This window comes from Rhinolophus ferrumequinum, chromosome 10 (assembly GCF_004115265.2).
Source record: "Rhinolophus ferrumequinum isolate MPI-CBG mRhiFer1 chromosome 10, mRhiFer1_v1.p, whole genome shotgun sequence".
Classification (NCBI taxonomy): domain Eukaryota; kingdom Metazoa; phylum Chordata; class Mammalia; order Chiroptera; family Rhinolophidae; genus Rhinolophus; species Rhinolophus ferrumequinum.
Window position 1 is genome coordinate 84635910 of NC_046293.1, and position 21301 is coordinate 84657210.

General features: G+C 35.4%; 1 protein-coding gene across 3 annotated transcripts in view; it reads left to right on the forward strand.

Annotated features, from left to right (window-relative positions):
- The window catches only part of MRPL42 (mitochondrial ribosomal protein L42), a 54701-nt gene that overhangs the window by 535 nt on the left and 32865 nt on the right, over positions 1 to 21301 (forward strand). For 2 of the 3 annotated variants that reach the window (XM_033118047.1, XM_033118048.1), the window contains exons 2-5: positions 1186 to 1349; positions 5375 to 5450; positions 8045 to 8129; positions 13836 to 13999. In XM_033118047.1, coding sequence (XP_032973938.1) covers positions 1280 to 1349; positions 5375 to 5450; positions 8045 to 8129; positions 13836 to 13999 — 395 coding nt within the window. In that variant the 5' untranslated portion in view covers positions 1186 to 1279. The remainder of the gene's footprint in view (positions 1 to 1185; positions 1350 to 5374; positions 5451 to 8044; positions 8130 to 13835; positions 14000 to 21301) is intronic. The other variant, XM_033118049.1, reaches the window with a different exon arrangement.

The window sequence follows — 21301 nt, forward strand, 5'->3', positions numbered from 1 at the left end:
TTTGTTCCTCGGTTCGTGCTCGGAAGACAAGGGTTTGCATACCACCCTTGCCATTCACTAAGCACTGGTATAGTGGGCATGTCCGTCGTTTGACCTCTCTGAGCCTCTGCTCTTAACGTGTAAAATGAAGATGCCTTCTTCGCAGACTTATGAAAAAGCACGTACTGTATAGGAAAGTGGGTTGTAAACTATAAAAAGCACACTGTATGAAATTAGGGATCGTAGTTGATTGACAATGAAAGGAATCAACCTGCATAGTTTAGTCTAGCAAGCAAGACAGGTCCTTGGCCTGATTCCATTTTATCAATATGGGGTAAGGGAACTAATAATCATCGAGGCCAACTAAAACAAGGGATGCAGCAATGCTCATAGGTCTCTTATTCACAACAGCCATGGAGATTGTGGTGGTTTTCCCCGTTTACCATGGAAGAAACCAGGGGTCATTTAGTTAATGACTTGCCCAGTGTTTCCCAGTTTGTAGGTGACTGACTTAACGTTCTTGGAAGCTGGTCATTTCAACTTTGTACTTTAGTTTCTTCATGAGTCAAAGATGCCTCATATGATTAATATGAGAGTGAAATAAAATGGTAATGAAAACACCTTGGAAAGTTAAGAACCTTATACATATGTAAGGTGGTGAATTATATTTGGGACTTCAGTGTGTTAATGTGTGTGTTTGTTTAAATCAGTATTTAATAGGCCAAGGGTAGGCCTTCTTGTTGAATAATTTCATTTAATCAGAAACAGAATACTACTTTAAGAGATGTAATAATACTAAGATCTTGTGTGTGGTACTTGTACCACACACGAGGGCGTTGTACACAGACAGACACATTAGCATGATGAAGGCGGATGCTCTGTGTAGCATGCGTGAATGTTTCTAAGAGTAGTGACGCATTTGCTAAGCACTCTGTAAGTGGGAAGAGCCGCACCAGGTGCTGAGAAGTTTGCATTTAAGAGAAATTGTAATGGACATAGTTCTGGGGTTTCTGATTTTATATTTTGATGATGTTGCTCATTGTCTTATATTGCATAGAAATGGAAGTTGCTTAAAAGTTTTGCATTAGGAGACTGTGGTTCTAGGTAGTGATTCCTGTCGTGTGCTTGTAGTGATCAATATATCGTGTCACTTTAATTTACCGTAGGTAGCACTGATTTTTATTTTTATTTTTATCTTTTATGCAGGGATGAAAATAGGTATGCCCAGAAGCAAATTTTAAAAGCAGTTTCCCTTCAAATCATTTTTTCTCATACCACCTGATAAGCATCTTGATTCACCATGGTGCTAGCAGCAGTAAAATGGGCGCTATCAAACACATCTATCTTGAAACATTTATTTCCAATTCAAAGTAAGTGAGTTTTTTAATATTTTAAAAGAGTTTAAAACTTCCTCAAATATTATAAAAATATGTGTTCATTATAGAAAATATTAAGCATTTAGTTATTGTATATGTCTTTTAATAGCAGGAGTGTTTGCGATAATGAAAAAAGGGAGAAAACCCTAAATGTTTATCAAAAAGGGATAGATAAATTATGATACATTTTCACTATGTGTAAAGCTCTCCAAATGGAAGGGGGAAAAATATGTCACAGAACAGTATCTATTGTATGATCCCATTCGTGTGTTTAAAAGTTGATCTACCGTGTGTGTGTGTGTGTGTGTGTGTGTGTGTGTGTATGTATAAATGCAGAGTAAAAAATATGGACCAAATAGGTTATCTGTAGACTACAGTGGCATTTTAGCTGACGGCCAGTGAGGAATTAATAAAGAGGAGCTTTCTCTGGTTTAAATCATTTATATTTACTATATTTTCACATATTTTTTTAGTAGTACTTAAAATCAGCAAATAAAGGGCAAAGTTACAATTCTATCCTACAAAGATAATCATTGTTAATATTTTGCTGTATTCTCTTTGTGTTTTTTCCTATGTATTTAGCTGTTAAGAAAGTAAAATGTAATTTCTACTTTTCTAAAGAAATATACGTAGTCTTTTTCTTCAAAACCTATTAATACATGTTTGATAGTCAAAATACTGACCCATATAGGTAAATAAATTAATAAAATCTTACTTCCCAGCCAACCTTACTTTCACTTTTTTCTGCCAGTGTCTGTGAATGCTATTCTCCCATTTCTAAAGCAGACATAGTTAGAGGGCTACAGTAAGTTTGCTTTTTCCTGTTTAGCTACATCAGCCAACTTATTTACACATCTCTGCCTCGCCTTAATCTCTTCTTTCACATTTATTAGTTAAGGGGAAAAGAGTTGTTTGAAAACTAGAATAAGAAGTGTAAGTAAAAGTATCATAAACTAAGTAAACGGAGGAGATTGCTAACAGACATTAGATATAAACTAAAATCAGAGTCAAAACAAAACAAAACTACAGTTAGCTCTTGATTACCTAGGAGCATTTTTGTTGTTGAGAAGTGGGAGTGAGACCCCTGCTGCTTAGCCTCCCTTTGCCTGGACAGGAATGATGGGAAATCAGACCTACTCAGTTTTTACCTAGTCCCTGTCCTGAAACAGCAATCAGTCCTCACTCGGGTTAATCTGAAATCCAGTTAATCTGCCTCAGGATAAGTGAAAATTGTCTATGTGTACTTTACCCACTACATTGTAAATTTGTACAGTGTCTTAATTTATTTTGGTTTCCTCAGTGCCTCTCATACATGGTAGGTGATAATTAAATGTTTGTTGAACTGATCTGAGTGGATTGGAGTTGTCAAAATAAGTAGTTAAATAGGTTAATTCACCCAGAAAATTATTCCATTGTCACTTAGTCATCGTAGTACTCAGTAGCTACCTAACTTCCTGCATCCCAAAGCCCTGATTCTGCGCAATTCCTATCATTAGTATTATTGAAGGTAAAGTATTGTAATAGTATTGTTACTATTATTGTTGATATTTTATACAAAAAGGAAGGACATTAAGATTAGAGGCAAAGCAAAACAATGATTAAGGGAGAAAGTTCAATGAACAAAAATAACAAGGCCTCCCTATATTTTAGAAGGAACTCCTAAAACCTTCCAAAATACACAGTCAACATGGGAATGCAGAACGTTTTACAGTTTTTTTAAGCACAGTAAGCCACTTAACCTTTACAGCTCTGAATTTTACAACTTTGAATAATACCACATGGTATGTTCTCTGAAGATAAAGAAATTTGAGATCTCTGCTCCTCAGAAACTTACCCAAGGTCGAATATCTGGTCAATGAAAACTGATCAAAACCTAGGTCTCCCCATCTTACTTTGTCAAATATACTTTCTGCTGTACATTTGTAAATTAAGTGGGGCTATCAGCTTTTATGTTGCTTATCAAAATGCAATTAAACATATATACACACACTTGAATGTAACAGATAAATTCTGGAGGGCTGACTCACTGAAACTCTTTGGCACATTGAGGTGCCTTGAGTTGATTGATGTTAACTTTGGCATCAGTTCCAATTACATATTTAGAACCTCTGATACTAACCATATCTAGAATTTTTCTCTTGATAAGATTTCATACGAGTTTTTCAAGTGTTAATTATGTAGAAAGTAACATTTTAGAGGCAATTTGGCAATCACTTTATCAGTAGCCACTGTAGGGGACACACTAGTGACATGGTGTGGTTCCTGGCCATAAGGAACTTATGTAGACTCACGGGTGAGACAGAAAGCGATGGAAACAGGAAAGACCTGGAATAGGAGGTAGAATGTGATGTAAGTCATGAGGGTACAAACAAATGTCCGTAAGTACAAAGCGGACATTTTACAGGGTTTCTTCTTGAATACTGTTGTCTTGACTTTTCCCTCCTGCCTATTTAAGAACACTTCCTTAATGCTGCCACCCAACCCTATTTCTTTCGGCGAACATGACACGTACATCATCCACCTGGTTTGTATTCAGAGAATAAAACTTCTTTTAATATTAATCTATGCATAATTAGGAAGATCCTCAACAATGTCAAACAAGAAAATAAAATGTGTACATGTGTTTTACTTTGTTCTCTGATTTTGTCTTACTGAATGCTCCTCTGTGTTAGCACAGCTAATTGAAAATTAATAAATCTTTTGAGAGATGAGGTTAAATTTCTCATTCCTTGTATTTTGTTATCTAACATGAATAGAAATTGGGGGTTGACATTTTGCTGAACAATCTTTTAGGATGATAGTGAATGTTGTTAAGGTATTTTTTATGGTTTAGTTCAGAATTTATATTTAGACCTCTGAGTGTATGCAGTCCTTGGGGAAGGGATAGGTATACAAAGATGGAAGACACATCTTTTTTACACATCTTTGATACACATAAATAACTGATGCAGGAAAAAATGACTACAAAGAAGGTGCAGCAATGTCATATGAAGCGTTGGTTGTGGGATATGTGCAGTAGAGAACTCTTCCCTCTGTGATGCAGTTTGTGGGGCAGGGAGGGGGAAAGGGTTTCATGGAAGAGTAGCGTTTGGCTCTGAAGGATGAGTGATGTTTGAACAAAGTGGGGATGGTGTTTCATACTGAGGAGCAAGAGGCTCAGGTGAGAGAAGTTCTTCCTTCGCTTTAGCCAAGAGATATTCAGAACTTGCTTTTAACTATATAAGCTACATTTACATTTTTTTCTTTATATTTTCTTTATATCAGAACACCCTTTCTCTGAACATAGGAGAACCTCTCACAAACTTTTTAAAGTACTTATAGCTCTTGGATTTGTAGGTATTCTAAAAAAGGAAAATGTGCTTTAAAATACGATCAGTTTGATTAAGGACAATTAATTATGAACAATTTATTTTGTGGATCATTACCTAACACTTCCCCTTTATGAGCTATGCACTCCAGTCGCATGAAAGTTTTTAGAATCCCCAAATACTTCATGTTCTTTCTTACCTCTGGTCCTTGGCACTTGTTAGTCTCTCTGCAAGGAACATTATACTCACCCCTTACCAACACCTATTTATTCCCTCATGCTTAAGGTACCTTGGATGTCATCTCCACTGGAAAGGCATTCTTGAACCTGCACAGTTCTGTTTTGTAACTTGTCTCTGTTCCCTTCTCCCAGTGTTTACCCCATTGCTTACCCATCCCAGTGCTCACCCACCCCAGTGCCCACCCACCCCAGTGCCCACGTATCCCAGTGCCCACCCACCTATCCCTATCCCAGTGTTTACCCATCCCAACAGGGCCTATCTTTTATATCGGAATTGTTTGTTCACTTGTCCGTCTCTCACCAGACTTGTACCCTTTCCGAGGGTAGGGACTGGATCTTATTTGTTGAATGCTTGGCCCATGGTACATCCCTGTTTCATAGTAAACATTAAATATTGGTTGAATGAGTGAAACCAGCTTTACATTTATGTGAGAATATATGCTCAAATTAACTAAATCCACTTTACTTTTTGGGATTTTTGCAGATGGAGCTATTTATTGGGCTTGTCATAAATCCACATATTCTTCTCTTCCAGATGACTATAATTGGTATGTATTAAAATTTAATTGAAAAAATAACAGTCTGTTAGCTGTATCTGAAATAATTTAATTTTATTTCTTGTTTTGGAGATTTTCTGCTTTTTTTGATTATTCCTTCCTTAATTTTATTTTTAAAATGATTTCAATGATCTTCTTTACCCAGTATCTGGGCCTATAAATGTTTTAAATAAAAATCATTATCATTTTGTTTCAGTGACTACTAATTTGTTGTAAGACAGATATGTAGCTTCTTGGAAAACTTAATTAGTTTTTATATGTTTAGGGTTCATATCTGTTAGATTATGCAGTTATTTATCTTATCTTTTGTTTGACACTGAATACTCCTAGATTACAAATATTTAATTCAACCACAATTTATTTCATACTTATTCGGTTCTAGTCATTGCTGGGAATAATGTATGAGTAAGATGTTATCTTTTTTCCTCTGTAGCAGTGTCTGATGTGCAGAAATTGCAAGATATTTTCTAAAGCTGTATTTTTTATTGCAAATTTTAGTAAAAATGCATTTTCTTTCCTCTTAACACTACCTAGTTTTAATTGTACATTTACTGTATTTTGCTGTGTATAATGCATACTTTTTTGCCGAAATATGTGAAGGAAAAATAAGGATGCACATTATACATGGGGAGTACTAATTCCGTATTTATAAAAATGTTTTTAATTATTTTATTTATGCTTATGAGTTAAAAGTGTAATTCTAGAAATCAATAATGATATCCATATGCAAAATAGTACCCTGGAATATGATAATCGGTTTTGTTGAACTTACGATGAACTTTCAACGATGGAGAGTTCTTGGCCTTCTATGATGTATAAATATTGTAAATTTGTTACCGGTACATAGAATTTCTTGTACCATAATACGTTAAAAAATAAATGCTAAAATTCCTTTGTAATACAAAAAACAAGTACCTAAGTGTAAACAAATAAAAATTTGAATTAAAAAAGTGAAATGAAAGAATTTTTCCCCGAAAGTTTGGGCCAAAACCTGGGTGTGCATAATATACACTGGAGTGTATTATACATGGCAAAATACCATAGTAAATGCTAAGATAGTGATGAAATTTGACAAGATAATATAGGTAATGCTTTTTGAACCTGAAAAGAATGAGTCTTATAAGTATTTTGCATTATGTAAAACTCCATCCTTCATCAAATCATTTGATAGGTTAAATGTTTTTCATAGCCACGTTATGGTATTCAATTGTAAAATCTTGGTGAAACAACCTAATACATTATCCTGTTAGTTAAAATACACTTTTTAGTTTAATTGCTAGTCTGGCTCAAATCTGGTTGGTGTTGATATCCTAGAAGCCTAAATTTATAGATATCTAGAGAATACATAAGTTTGATAAAAGCTGAAAGTTGTGCTCCTTGGAATGTATATGATCTAAGTACAATAGTATTAGGTTGGTGCAAAAGTAATTGCGGTTTTTGCAAATACTTTTAACCTTTTAAACCACAATCACTTTTGCATCAACCTAAATAGGTACCAGAGTCTTTGAAAAACAGGCTTGGTTAGATGGTACCTGAAGGAATGAGATGCAGCTAGAGAACTCCTGGAAATATTTAGAGGAGTATTGCCCAAAATGTGTTCTTCTGAGGGATGTTAATGGAGGGAAGGGATAATGTTCAGTAAGCCCCAAATTTATTTGACCAGAAAACCCTTTTTATGGGAAGCTTCTTCTTTTTTTTTTTTTTAATTTATTTAAATTGGGGAATATTGGGGAACAGTGTGTTTTTCCAGGACCCATCAGCTGCAAGTCAAGTTGTTGTTTTCACTCTAGTTGTGGAGGGCGTAGCTCACTGGCCCATGTGGGAATCGAACCGACGACTTTGGTATAATGAGCCCTGCGCTCTAACCAACTGAGCCAACCCGCCGCCCTATGGGAAGCTTCTTAACAGTTGTTCTGTTCTGCCAAAGGCACTTGGAGAAATGCTGATCTAGAAAAGTGCTCAGCTACAGTCTTGATGATCAGAAATTCAGGTGATCCTTTACCCTTGCTAATCTTCAACTTTAATAATTCAACCAAGTAATATTCTTCTTATAACTCTTTGAAGTCAGTTGTTAGGTAAGGAAAAAAAGTTCCAATAATAGTGATGAATAAAAATGACAGTCTCTTTCAAAGATTTGGATAGTCTAAAAACAAATAATTTGAAGAATAACTTAGATAAAATAGTGGGTAATTAAAGGTTTGTTGTAGTTAAACTGATGTATTTTGTGGTTTGGTCGGAGTTGTGCTCTATAATATGGGTACCAGTTTTGCTAGTCTAGTGACATGGTATCTCTTCTTCCAGGATTCATGATTAATTAATTTTAGCTCTTAAGAATAATCATTTTGGGGCAGCCGGATGGGTCAGTGGTTAAGACTGTGGTGCTCATAACACCTAGGTCACCGGTTCAATTCCCACATGGGCCAGTGAGCTGCGCCCTCCACAACTAGATTGAAAACAATGACTTGACTTGGAGCTGATGGGTCCTGGAAAGCTGATGGGTCCCCAATAAGATAAAAAAGAAAAAAAAGAATAATCATTCTACCTTGAATACAGTATAACTCTGTTTCTAAAACATTCTTTTTTAGCAAAGTGGAGCTTGCTTTGACATCTGATGGCAGGACAATAGTATGCTACCATCCTTCTGTGGACATTCCATATGAACACACAAAAGTATGTATGAAAAAAATCTTTTATAATTTTTAATTTCCTGTTAGAAATATTCACACTTTTTTACAGTATCCAAAGAGAGGGATTTCCTTTTATTTGATTTTTTAAATTTGGTTTAGATCTTCTTTTGGCTGTTTTATTTTGCTGTTTTGATTTTTCTCTTATTTTTCATCTTTAATGGCTATTTTTAGTACACAGAGAGAACCATTTAAACACAATTATGGCATCAGTTTTCTGGTATAAAGTTTGGTAGATTTCTGACTAAAGATCAAACATACCTGGCAAATTTATAAAACACATTGTCTCGTACTATCCTATATTATAAGCTAATGAATTATGAAAAACTTGTATTTTAGAGTACTGTTTCATAACTTTTATATTGTGTTGGTTCTGATAATCCTTTTACTGTTTGGTAAATTTCTTCCTTCCTTTTTTTCTTTTTTGCTGTTTTTTCCTGCTTGGCCAACATGGGCCTGGTTTAATTTTTTCCATATTTCTTTAAAAGCCAGGAGTAGATAGAAGAAATTTTGTTTTTGTTTTTAATAAATTTACCTTAACTTGGTAAATTTATAATTTTATAATTTTTTATAATTTTATATTTGAAATGTTTTCTCCTGTTTCTTTAAGCCATCTTTTACTATATTTGGTAATGTTTGATTTGCTTTTTGAGGAGAAAATAATTAGATAATTCAAGTCATCACATGATGCATCTAGTGGTACCTATTTTTAAAAATTATTACTAGGGCCAGAGTACTGATTGATTTGACAAAGTAGGTTAATGTTATTTTGCTAGCTTTTAGTCCCCCCCGCTTTTTTTAAATTTTATTATTTATTTATTTATTTATTTTTTAAGCAGATTCATTTTTAATTATTTATTTTTTTCATTCTTTTTATTAGTTTCAGGTGCACAAAGCAATGTAATAGTTAGACATTTATCATTTCTATCCCTCACACAGTGACAACTCCCCTCCCCCATCCACTACCCTTCTGACATCGCACACAGCCATTACATTCCCACTGTCTCTATTCCTAATGCTGCATCCGCTTCTTGTAACTATATGTATATATAAAATTGTAGTTGACATTCATTATTGTTCAGCTTCAGCTTCAGGTGTACAGTGATCAGGCCTCTAAATCTTCCCTGAGGCGGTCTCCCTAACGAGATAAGTGTCCATCGGATACCCTACAAAATCTTTACAACATTAGATTATATTCCCCAAAATGACTTTTGTAACCCCATGGCAATCTTGTGGTTACTGACTGTGCTTTCTGATCTCCTCACCTTCCCCTTATCCCCATCCCCCCTCCCATGGAGCAACCCAGTTTTCCTCTATGTCTCTGAGACTGTTTCTGATTAGTTCATTCATTTATTCTTTTCTTTAGATTCCACTTTAGCCCCCTTTTAACCTCACTATCTTGTCTGCCTGCTTTGCATTCTAGCCACATATCATAGTCAATAATCCAGTACCTCTTTTGTTTTATTTCTTTGCAATGTGTAGAAAATAGGCCTAAGTCAGTCACTTTTGGCCTGTAAACCTTCCTGCTCACACTATTTTGTAACTTCTTCCACTCTTATTTTGTGGTATATTTCTAGTTTCATGCTTTACCCTATCTTAGTAGTTACGCCAAGAAGCCCAAGACTGAGAGGTCATTTCTCAGCATCCAGACTCTCATCCACATACGGTTCTTTGCATCCCTGAATCTGACCCTCCACTATCTCTCCCAACTCTGAAAATGTCTCCACTGGACTTGTAGAACTTACTGTCAACAGCAGAATCCTGCAGAAACTTGACTTCTTCCAAAACGTTGCCTTCACCTTCGGGCCTGAGACCAAGCTGGCTGTACCCTGGGGCCAGTGCGTCACTGGGAATCTTTGAGGGAGTTGCTGTTTTCTCTCCTATGTACTTTTATTCCTGGGCCTAGCAGTAGGTAGGGTAGGTGTCTCTGTAGCTCCTCATGGCCATATCCACACCTTTTTTCCTTCTCCCAAACAATTTTTAGCTTTGTAGTTTATATTAATAAACTACACCATGTACTACTATTTTTTTGTTGCTGTCATCTACCCGCCTACAGTTTACTTCTCTCCCTGCCTCCATCCTTGCACTGTTCCTTGAAGATTTTAGATATACTGTCACACTCTCCACACTGTTTCTGTCCTAATTCTTTATTATTTCAGTATTCATGTAGATGATCTAACACCCTGGCCTCTTACTTCTTGCTCTTTTCTCCCTACCTTGGCCCCCACTCCAGTGGTTGTATCCTAGAGATATTCTAGTCTTCTTCCCAATCTTGATTTCAAGAATTCCACAAGCTTACTACCAACTGCTCCTAGTCTTTCAGCCCCAAGAATTATTCATCTCTTCATTGAGACCTATACTAATTGAACACTTTTTCACAGTCCCTCATGTATCTCACACATTCTCACTTCTTACCCAGCACAGATTCCATCATTGTAACCATTCCTTTGCATACATACCAGTTCCTTGCTTCCTCTTTCTGTTGCACTCCCTTTGTTGTAGCAGTTGTCTCCCCTCCCACATCATCAGTATTCTGCTCTCTGGTCTGGATGATCACCTCCTGTCACGCTCACAGAATTACCCCCCTGCTACCACACTGGCCTACCTGCTGTTCGTAAAGTATGTTAGGCCAGTTCCTGCTGTAGGGCCTTTGTATATTTTGCTTCTTCCGCCTGAAATGCTTTCCCCCCAGAAATCGCCCTAGTTAATTTCCTTTCCTTTAGATCTTTCCTGTTCATTACCTAGTAAGGCCTTCCTAGACCACTGCTTATAAATTTGTACCCTTGCCCCTGGGCTCTCTATTTTCCTTTGCTTTACTGGTCTCAATAGCGTGTTTCATTTCTGGCACACTGTTTTTCTGTCTGTCTCCCACCACTAAAAGGTGAGCCTTGTCTATTTTGTTCCTGGCTATGTCCTCAGCACCTGGAGTAATACCTTTTGTTTGTTAGATGCACAATCAATATTTATTGATTAAATGAATAAATTTGTTTCTCCCTGTACAGGCTTAAGGGTTTTTTCTGTTTTAGGGCTAACAAACATTCACATGGGGGGACATAGATTTTTTTGTTTGTTTCTCAATAAATTGTAGATTGGGCTGCACAGTAAGAAACATTTTTAAAAACATATTACTGTTAAAGTATGTTCTTTTTGAATCCAGATTTACAAATCTCATGATGATAGTATATAACATTAAATAAATATTCTCAGATATGACTTAAAATTTATGATTTTCCTCTTTTCTCCTGGAAGTAGGACTACAACTCTAGTAGGTTCTTTGATACTCTAGGCCCTGGAAATCATGTTGCATACAGAGATCCTGGTCATGTGTAGAAATACCAACTAAGACTGGTTTTAAGGAAGTGAAATGATTTTGATACTGCGCTAAGGTCCAGCGGCCTGCTGCTAGAAAAAGTTAAAAATTGAGAGACAAGTTTGGTGGAAAGAAAAGCAGGTTTATTCAGAATGCCGACATTCTGGGAGGGTAGCGGACTAGTGTCAAAAGGCCACCTCCCAGTTTCTAGAATGGGCAGAAGGTTTTATAGGTACATAAGAAGAACAAAGGAAAGGAGGAGTCAGTCAGGCAAGTCCAGGGCTGGCATCCTTCCTGGGGTCTAGTCTAAGACCGTGGTTCCCCCAAAATAAGACCTAGTCGGACAGTCAACTCTAATGCGTGTTTTGGAGCAAAAATTAATATAAGACTGGGTCTTATCTAACATAATATAAGACTGGGTCTTATCTTAATTTTTGCTCCAAAAGACGCATTAGAGCTGATTGTCTGACTAGGTCTTATTTTTGGGGAAACACGGTATTCGAAAAATGTTTTCCAAATTTAAGATTTCTAATTCAGGAAAATAAAGACATACCAGAAGCAAAAAAATAATGACTTGGAAAAATAAAGTAAAATGTAAGTAATAGGCAATTCTTTTTGGTGGTTGATTTAATGGAAAATTTTGAATGTCAAATTTTTAAAATTCTTAAGAAAAATGGGAAATTCAGGATGAATGTTTTTATAAAGTTGATACTCAGTTTTATTTTAGTTTTTCCTATTTACTGAAGCATTCAAGTATCCTTTCTTTGAAATTGATCAAGAAGATCAAATACTACCTAAAAATCAATTCTGAATCTGCCAGAGGCTCTTGGTTATAGCCTTCAAAGAATCCATTAATTCCAATGTCTTTTGTCTTTTATCTATGTGCGGGGCGGGGCGGGGGGGGACCCTGTTTTTAATCATATAAAACAGAGAGAATTTGTGGTATATTAGAATTTAGCCTGCTTGGAAACCAGAGACCGTGAACATTTGTCAACACTTGAAAATAACTTTATTTTTTGATAATATTTAAAACATTTTATCTTCAGCAACAAGTATAATAACCTAAAAGAGAAAATTATAGGCTCTAATCCCATATTTGCTGTTACCCCTCAGGGTCTGATAGTAACTTACAAAGACACTTATTAATATTTTACTTTACATAAACTTTTTAAAGCTAAAAAAAAAATTTGACTTTATAGATAAGATATTTTAACATTGTTTTATAATATTTCAATGTCTAAGGAGCACTTTTTCTTTAAAATAAGCTTATATCAACTTTTTTTTATGTCCTCTAGGACATAAAAGAAATGTTAATAGCTACGTACCATTATTGAACTCCTAGAGAGTGAGACACAGCTAAGCATTCTATATATTAATATTGTTATTTCACTTAATCCTTATCAAACTCTTATTAGGTAGATATTACTTCTTTGATTTTACAGAAAGGGAAATTAAGTACTTTAATAACTCGCCTGAGGTCACAGAGCTACTAAATGATAGAATCAGAGGCCAAAGCCTAACTTCTTAACCTCTTCATTATACTTTCTCCTTATTCCCTCTCATTCTACTTGTGTCAAGCTGTTACTTCGAAGTTTAACTTGGAAGGCTTTTCATAATCTGGTTTCTTGAGACCCATTTTTTAAGATCCCTGTTCATCACGTGTCCTCATCTGCATTCCTTGACTCATGTTTGTTCCCCTTGTATATGAGTGCATCGTGCATTCTGTGACAAGGCTTTGATTTGGCTCCCATTCTATTTCTCACTGTATCTTTGTTACTTTGCATTTCTGATGTACTTGTGCCACCTTCATGCACTTATCTATTGCCTTGTAAAGAGGTCTTACTGTTTTATGTACATAAGCTAAATAAATATAAGTATATGCTATAACATATGAGTATACTCAAGTTACCATAAAGCATCATTTTTTGGCAATACAGTCATCTAAAATGAACACATTGAAATTTTTCCTGCTTGCATTGGATATAAGAAAAGTCATTTTCAGTGAAAGATTTTTCATTGTATCTCACTTTAATGATATACAAGGTAGAGACTAAGCTTTTAAGTTAAAAAGTAATAATAGGTATAATTAATAGTTTTGAGAAATAGAAGCTAAAGTAATATCTTTATAATTGAGGGGGAAACAACTTTCAATAAGAACTTTGTTATTGGAAAAGAAACTCAAAACTTGATGTGAGAGGAGAAATATTTCTGATTCTTTAGTGAATAATTCAACTAAGTGAAACTCTGTTCTAGTAACTTATCTACCCACCTTGATGTGTTACAATGAATTCTTGACAATGGTATTTGTTTTATTGTAAACTCAATCAAATGCTGGCTAACAGCCCTACATTTCCATGCTCTTCATTACTGATTATTTTGTAGCCTATCCCTCGGCCAGATCCTGTGCATAATCATGAAGAAACACAGGATCAAGTGCTAAAAACCAGACTGGAAGAAAAAGGTGAACACTTTGAGCAAGGACCCATGATAGAACAACTTAGCAAGATGTTCTTTACCACTAAGCACCGTTGGTATCCTCGTGGAGAGTAAGTTCTGTTTTCTTTTCCTCAGTTCCCACCTTACACACTGAAGGAATGTGTGATTTTCCTTGCATTAACAAACTTCTGCATGTGGAAGTAAACACCCAGTATGATCACCTACTATATATTTTAATTGCGATATAATTGACAATAACATTAGATAAGTTTCAGGCTCACAACATGATGATATATATATATATATATGACATATATACACATCTATATAAAATCACTTATATAGCATATATATATCACACTATATCTATATATCACATTTTTTTTATCCATTCATCCATTGGTGGACAGTTAGACTATTATAAATAAAAATAGTGCCGCAGTGAATGTGGAGTTGCATATATCTTTTTGAGTTAGTGTTTTTATTTTCTTCAGCTAAGTACCCAGAAGAGGAATTGCTGCATCACATTGTAGTTCCATTTTTAGTTTTTTGAGGAACCTCCATACTGTTTTCCATAGTGGTTGCATCAGTTTCCATTCCCACCAGATAACTTACTATATTGTAGTTTTTTTTTTTTAAGATTTTATTGGGGAGGGGGAACAGTGTGTACTTCCAGGACTTTTTTCCAAGTCAAGTTGTTGTCCCTTCAATCTTAGTTGTGGAGGGTGCCGTTCAGCTTCAAGTTGTTGTCCTTTCAGTCTTAGCTGTGCAGGGTGCAGCTCAGCTCCAGTCCAGTTGCCGTTGCTAGTTGCAGGGGGCGCAGCCCACCATCCCTTGCAGGACTCAAGGAATTGAACTGGCAGCCTTGTGGTTGAGAGCCCACTGGCCCATGTGGGAATCGAACCGGCAGCCTTCGGAGTTAGGAGCATGGAGCTCTAACTGCCTGAGCCACCAGGGCCGGCCCCTAGTTTTCTTCTTTTGACCTACTTTCTTTCCTTCCTTTTTTTCTTCCTTCCTCCCTCCCTTCTTCCCTTCCTTCCACCAAAACTATGAGGTGGCTTTTTTCATTGTTTTATGTTTGTTTGAGCACCCTTTGTTCATATTTACTTGTGTCACCCAATAACTAGCACTGGACTGGCCCATTTATGGCAGGCCACACTATGGAATTAATGAATATACATTAAACGAGCTGCTCTACTAAGTGCTGGGTGATCAGAAACACAACCCTTATTTTGAAGTTGTTTATAGTCAAGGAGAAAAGATAGTGGAATAAAAACCGAGTGATTGAACCTTAAGGATGGTCATTACTTACGCTGGGAGGATGGGGAAAAGGCTCCCCAGGCAGAGAGAACAGCATGTGTTAGAACATACGGGGGGGTTTGCAAGTAGTTCAGCTTGGAAAGGATCCAGAATGTGAGCAGGGAAAGTAGGAAGTGTCTTATGAAAGCTTTTATGTTGTGCTGAGGAATTTATATTTTATTTTCGTTGCCAAATTTTAAGAAGCAACCTGAAATGCCCAACTTTTATGCATTTGAAAGTCATTAAGTAGGCTCTATATTTCAGATAAGGTGACATATGGAAAGATGGGAGTCAGAGAGACCTATTAAGAAACTATGATAATAGTCCAGCCAAAAATGTTGAAGACCTAAGTGGAAGGACCAGCAAGGGGACTAGAAATGGAGAAAATAAAAGAAGACTATCTTTAAGGACTTGAACAGCAGCAGGTGACCCGACTGGATATGGGTGGGGAAAGAGAAGGAAGAGATAGGAGACCTCTCAAGTTTCTGACAGAGGTGTTTGGGTGGATGGTGTTGCCATTCGTACAAGTGGGGAAACAGGTTTGGGATTTAGGGCGAGGAAGCCCCTGTTGGTTACATGGAGTCTGAAGGGTCTGTGGAACCTCTGATGGGAAGGAATTCTGAAAGCAGCTGGATGTGTACAAGGTCTGACAATTAAGTTTGCGAACTCATCCTGGAAAAAGTGATACATGCGTCATTGCTGAATATCATTACGGTCATCTTCCACTTACTCCCCTTGAGAAACTATGCACTGCCGCCAGCGCCTAGTCCACCCTTCAAAGCAATTTTGGAACTCTTTTTTTGGAATGGCCATCAGAGCTGTCGTCGTATTACCCTTGATGTCCTGAATGTCATCAAAATGTCTTCCTTCCAATATTTCCTTTAGCTTTGGGGAAAGAAAGAAATCTTTGAGGGCCAGATCAGGTGAGCAGGGAGGGTGTTCCAATACAGTTGTTTACTGGCTAAAAACTCCCTCACAGACAGTGCCCTGTGAGCTGGTGCATTGTCGTGATACAAGAGCCATGAATTGTTGGCGAAAAGTTCAGGTCATCTAACTTTTTCATGCAGCCTTTTCAGCACTTCCAAATAGTAAACTTGGTTAACTGTTTGTCCAGTTGGTACAAATTTATAACGAATAATCCCTCTGATATCAAAAAAGGTTAGCAACAAAGTTGTTTCATTGCAACAAAGTTCGTGAACTTAATGGAAGCTAAAGCAGCAGGTTTTTTTGTTTTGTTTTGTTTTTTTAAAAGTAACTCTTGTAATTGGTTTATTGCAGGAGGTGAGGGAGCCAAAAGGGCCTAATGCATGTGCATGTTGCTCCTTAACCATCCAAGACATTCCTGCTCTTTGGTCTCTTCCTCCCCGCCCGGGGATGTGGAGCTCAGTTTACTTTTTTAGTTTGTCCATGTCCTACTGAAATTCATTCTGACAGTTTTATTTACATTTGTTATGTAGATGACATGCAACTTTAACATGCTGCTTTGTTACACATTTTTTTATTTCCTGGGTCTTATTGCCAGTATCATTGTTCTTAGAATATTTCAAACTAGATATATGTTCAAAGTTTAAAACTTATTATAACAAAACACAGCTCTTCTTTTCCTGTCTTAAAAAAGTCCCTCCCTAATCTTTCTGTAATAAAAGCAATATTTCTATATCAATTTCCCAAGAAAAAAAATTTGAGATTTTTTTTTGGCTGCTATGGTTTCCCAATTCCTGCTTCTATTTTATAGCCCCTTCCTTGATTTTTCTTTTCTAACCTATTTTATTATGCTCGCTTCTGGCTTTCCCCCTATTTTTGTAATTATAAGTTAGGGCATGGGAAAACAAATTTGCAAGCCCTTTCATAGCCCCAAATTTAAATCACTACTGTATTCTAAGATTTCTGTCCACGATTTATAACATCTCTCATTTTTATTTTTTATTACTGTGCCATTACTTAGATATTTTCATTTAAGCCCTGCCTTGAAATTTTTCTATAATGGCTTTCAATATCTGTTTCCTTCCTGCATGTTCCGTATTGCTGCAATCTTTTGTCATCATCAATGATAACTGAAGTTTTGAAAACCTCTAAAGGTGTGTAACTTGGTGACTAGCCTGAAGGCAAACAGGGATACAAAAGACAGTTTGGGGAATATAGTCAATAATGTTGCAAAGGTTTTGTAGGGTATCTGATGGACACTTGTCTTATTAGAGAGACCACTTATTAGGGAGACGTACCTGACCACTGCAGTGTACACATGAAGCTGAAGCTGAATAATAATGAATGTCAACTATAATTTAATATATACATATATAGTCACAGGATGTGAAGTACAGCATAAAGAATAGAGTCAGTGGAACTGTAACAGCTATACACGATGTCAGAGGGGTAGTAGATTGGGGGAGGGAGGTTATCACTTTGTGAGGGATATAAATGTTTAACTATTAAATCGTTTTGTACACCTGAAACTAATTTAAAAAAAAAGACTGAAGGTAAGATGACCAATAGGGAGCCATAATACCGAGCCTGTTATCTTCAGATTTTTATGTCTGGTACCCCCTCTTACTTATTTGACCTTATTACTGCTAATTAGCCTTTGATTGCTAATTAATTCCCTGGTATGTGTTGTCCCATCAAAATTACCAGGCATTTTCAATTGTAAGCAGACTTTAATAAATGCAATTAATTGTCCCAGTATCTATCCAAATAAAGAGCTCAGCAGAAAAACTCCAGATACTAGCTTATTTATATAAAGAAAATATTAACCTGTAGGTTTCAGAGTCTTAAATAAGGCAATGTGTGATTATTGATCATTCAACAAGTATATATTTGGCATCTACATGTATATTTTGGGTTAATGTAAGCCATTTTCAGGTGTTGATTTCTAGATGTCAGAGACTACTTCTAAACAGCAGGAAGCATTTAGAAGGTTGTTTTACTAAATATTTCACCATTTTGATGTTATAACAGTCAAAGGAATGGACCCATTATGAATGGAATAATTGGGGATAAAGTATATTTTTTTAAATTTTTTATTAAAGTTTTTATTAAAAGGTAAAAAGGCTTGTTTTAAAAAGTATTTTTAATCAATGCAGAAATATTTAAAATATACAATGGACATCTCAATGCCTACTCGTACCCTGCTTCCTATAGACAAACACTGTTAAACTCTCCCTACCTTGTAGTGTACTCAGAGCTCATGTCTATACATACATATCCATTCTGTGCTTTTTGAACTCTGTAAAGTAAAACTCTTCTGAGAATACAACTTTGTGTTGCAGAGTCCTGGACTGACTCAAATCATCTTGTCTCTGCTGCTTACTAGCTAGTTATTCAATCTTGTATCTATTAAAGAAAATAGAAATAGTAATGCCTACTTTGTACGGTGGTTTTGAGATGAATATAATCATATAGGTTAAGCACCTGGCACATGGTATATACTCAGTAATAATATGGTAATGATACTAATTAATATTGTCTCCTACTCATAGTTTTCCTCATAACGCACTCTTTTTGAAGAATCTTTTCTTAAATAGGCTCTTGTGAAGTATAACTGACATACAGAAAAATTCATTAGTTTTAAGTATGCAATTCGAGTTTGGACAAGTGTATACAGTTGTATGACTAGTACCCCAGTCATAATATAGACTTTTATCACTCCAAGAAGTGTTCTCATGCCCTTTTGCAGTCAGTTCCCTTCCTTTAACTCCCACCCCTGGCAATCACTGATTTACTTCCTATCACTTTTTAGAATTTTATGAATTTCTAGAATGTCATGTTTTATCCTTTCTAAAATTTCATGTAAATAGAATTATACAGTATGTTAGCTTTTGTGTCTGGCTTATTTCACTTAGTATAAGGCTAATGAGATTCATCCATGTTGTGTTTACCAGTAGTTGTTCCTTTTTATTTCTCAGTAGTAGTCCCTGGTGTGGATAGATGATAATTTGTTTATTCACTAATTGATGGCCATTTTGGGTTCTTTACAATTTTGGGCTGTTATGAATAAAGCTGCATGAATGTTTGGGTACAAGTCTTGTATTGACATGTTTTTGTTTTTCTTGGGTAAATACCTAGGAGTAGGATTACTCAGTTTATGATAAGGGTATGTTTAAATTCATAAGAAACTGTCAAAGTGACTGACCATTTTGCATTCCCACCAGCAACGTGTGAGTTCCAGTGGCTCTACATCTTCCCCAGCTCTTGATATTATCAGTTTTATTTAATTTTAGTCATTTTGTTGGGTAAGTGGTATTTCATTGTGGGTTTTTTAAATTTAATTTAATTTTCTTGTATTAGTTTCAAGTGTACAAAATGACAAAATGATTAGACATTTACACCCCTCACAAAGTGATAACCCAAGTCTACTACCCCTCTGACATTATATAATATATAGCTGTTACAGTACCGTTGACTATATTCCCTATGCTGTACTTTACATCTTGCGCGCGCGCACTCACACACACACACACACACACACACAGAGGGTGCTAAAAAAAAGTATACACATTTTAAGAAAGGAAAAAGCTGTATTAAAATTACGCTGATGGTAACCACTTTGAGAACCTCTTGTAATTGCAGAAGTCAAATATGACTTGTATTCATCTTTTGTTATTGATATATATTATTACAATTTTTTGTAATATAGTTTTTTGTAATATAGTTTTTTGTAATATAGTTTTTCCTTTCTTAAAATGTGTATACATTTTTTTGGCACCCTCTGTCTTTGATTTTATTTGACATTCAGTGTTACTCTACTTCAGCTTCAGGTGTACAGCACAGTGGTCAGTTTTAATTTATGTTTTGTCAGTGACTAAAGATGTTGAGCATCTTTTCATATGCTTATTGGATATTTGTATGTTTGAGACTTTCTTGTTTTTTTGGTGAAGGCTGTACAAATCTTTTGCCTATTTTTTTAAAGAGGTAAATTGGTTGTCTTATTAAGGTATAAAACTTGTGGATCAAAGTCCTCTATGAGATAGATATATGTTTTGCAAATATTTTCTCCCTGTATGTAGCTTGTCTTTTCCTTAAATGTCTTTTGATGATCAAAAAGATTTTTTAATTTTGATGAAGTCCAATGTACAAATTTTCCTTTTAGTTCAGGTTTTTTGTGTCCTGTTTTAAAAATCTTTTAACCCAAAGTCACTAAGCCTTTTCCCTATGTTTTCTGCTAGAATTTTTATAATTTTAGCTCTTACATTTGGGTCTATAATCCATTTAGAGTTAATTTTTATATATGGTATGAGGCATAGATTGAGGTGTATTTTTTTTTTTTTGCACATGAATATCCAGTTGTTCTAACACCTTAATTGAAAATATTATCTTTCCCCATTGAATTGTCCCAGCACTTTGGTGAAAATCAGTTGATCATATATATGGGTCGTATACTCTCTATTTTGTTCTGTTAATATATGTGTCTGTTTTTGCAACACCACACTGTATTGGCTACTATAATTTTAAGTAAATCTTAAAATCAGGTAGAGTAAGTCCTCTAACTTCTTTGTTTTAAAATTGTCTCAGCAATCCTAGTTCTGCATTTCTATATAAACTTTAGAAACACCTTATCAATTTCTACAAAAAGACAGCTGGGATTTTGAAGGAGATTGCATTCAGTCTATAGATCAGTTTTAGAAAAGTTAATGTCTTATCAATATTGGATCTTTCCATTCATGAAAAGGGTATATTTCTCCATGTATTTAAGTCTTTTCAAATTTCACTAAACAGTGTTTTATAGTTTGCAGTTCATGAATATTGTACATTTTTTGTTAAATTTATCTCAAACATTTCACAATTTTATGCTGTTATAAATGGTATTGGGTTTCTAATTTAAATTTCCAATGGTTTGTTGTTTGTATGTAGAAATACAACTGATTTCTGTATATTGACTTTGTATCCTGTGATCTTAAGACTAGTTCTAGTACCGTGTTTATATATTCCTTAGCATTTTCTACATAGATGATCATGGTATCATTGAATAAAGACAGTTTTGCTTCTTCTTTTACAATATGTATGTTTTTTATTTCCTTTTCTTGTCTTATTGCACTGCTTAGGACCTTAAGTTGTACTTAATGTTGAATAGAAGTGTTGAGAGCAGACATCATTGTCTCTTCCCAGTTTTAGTGAGG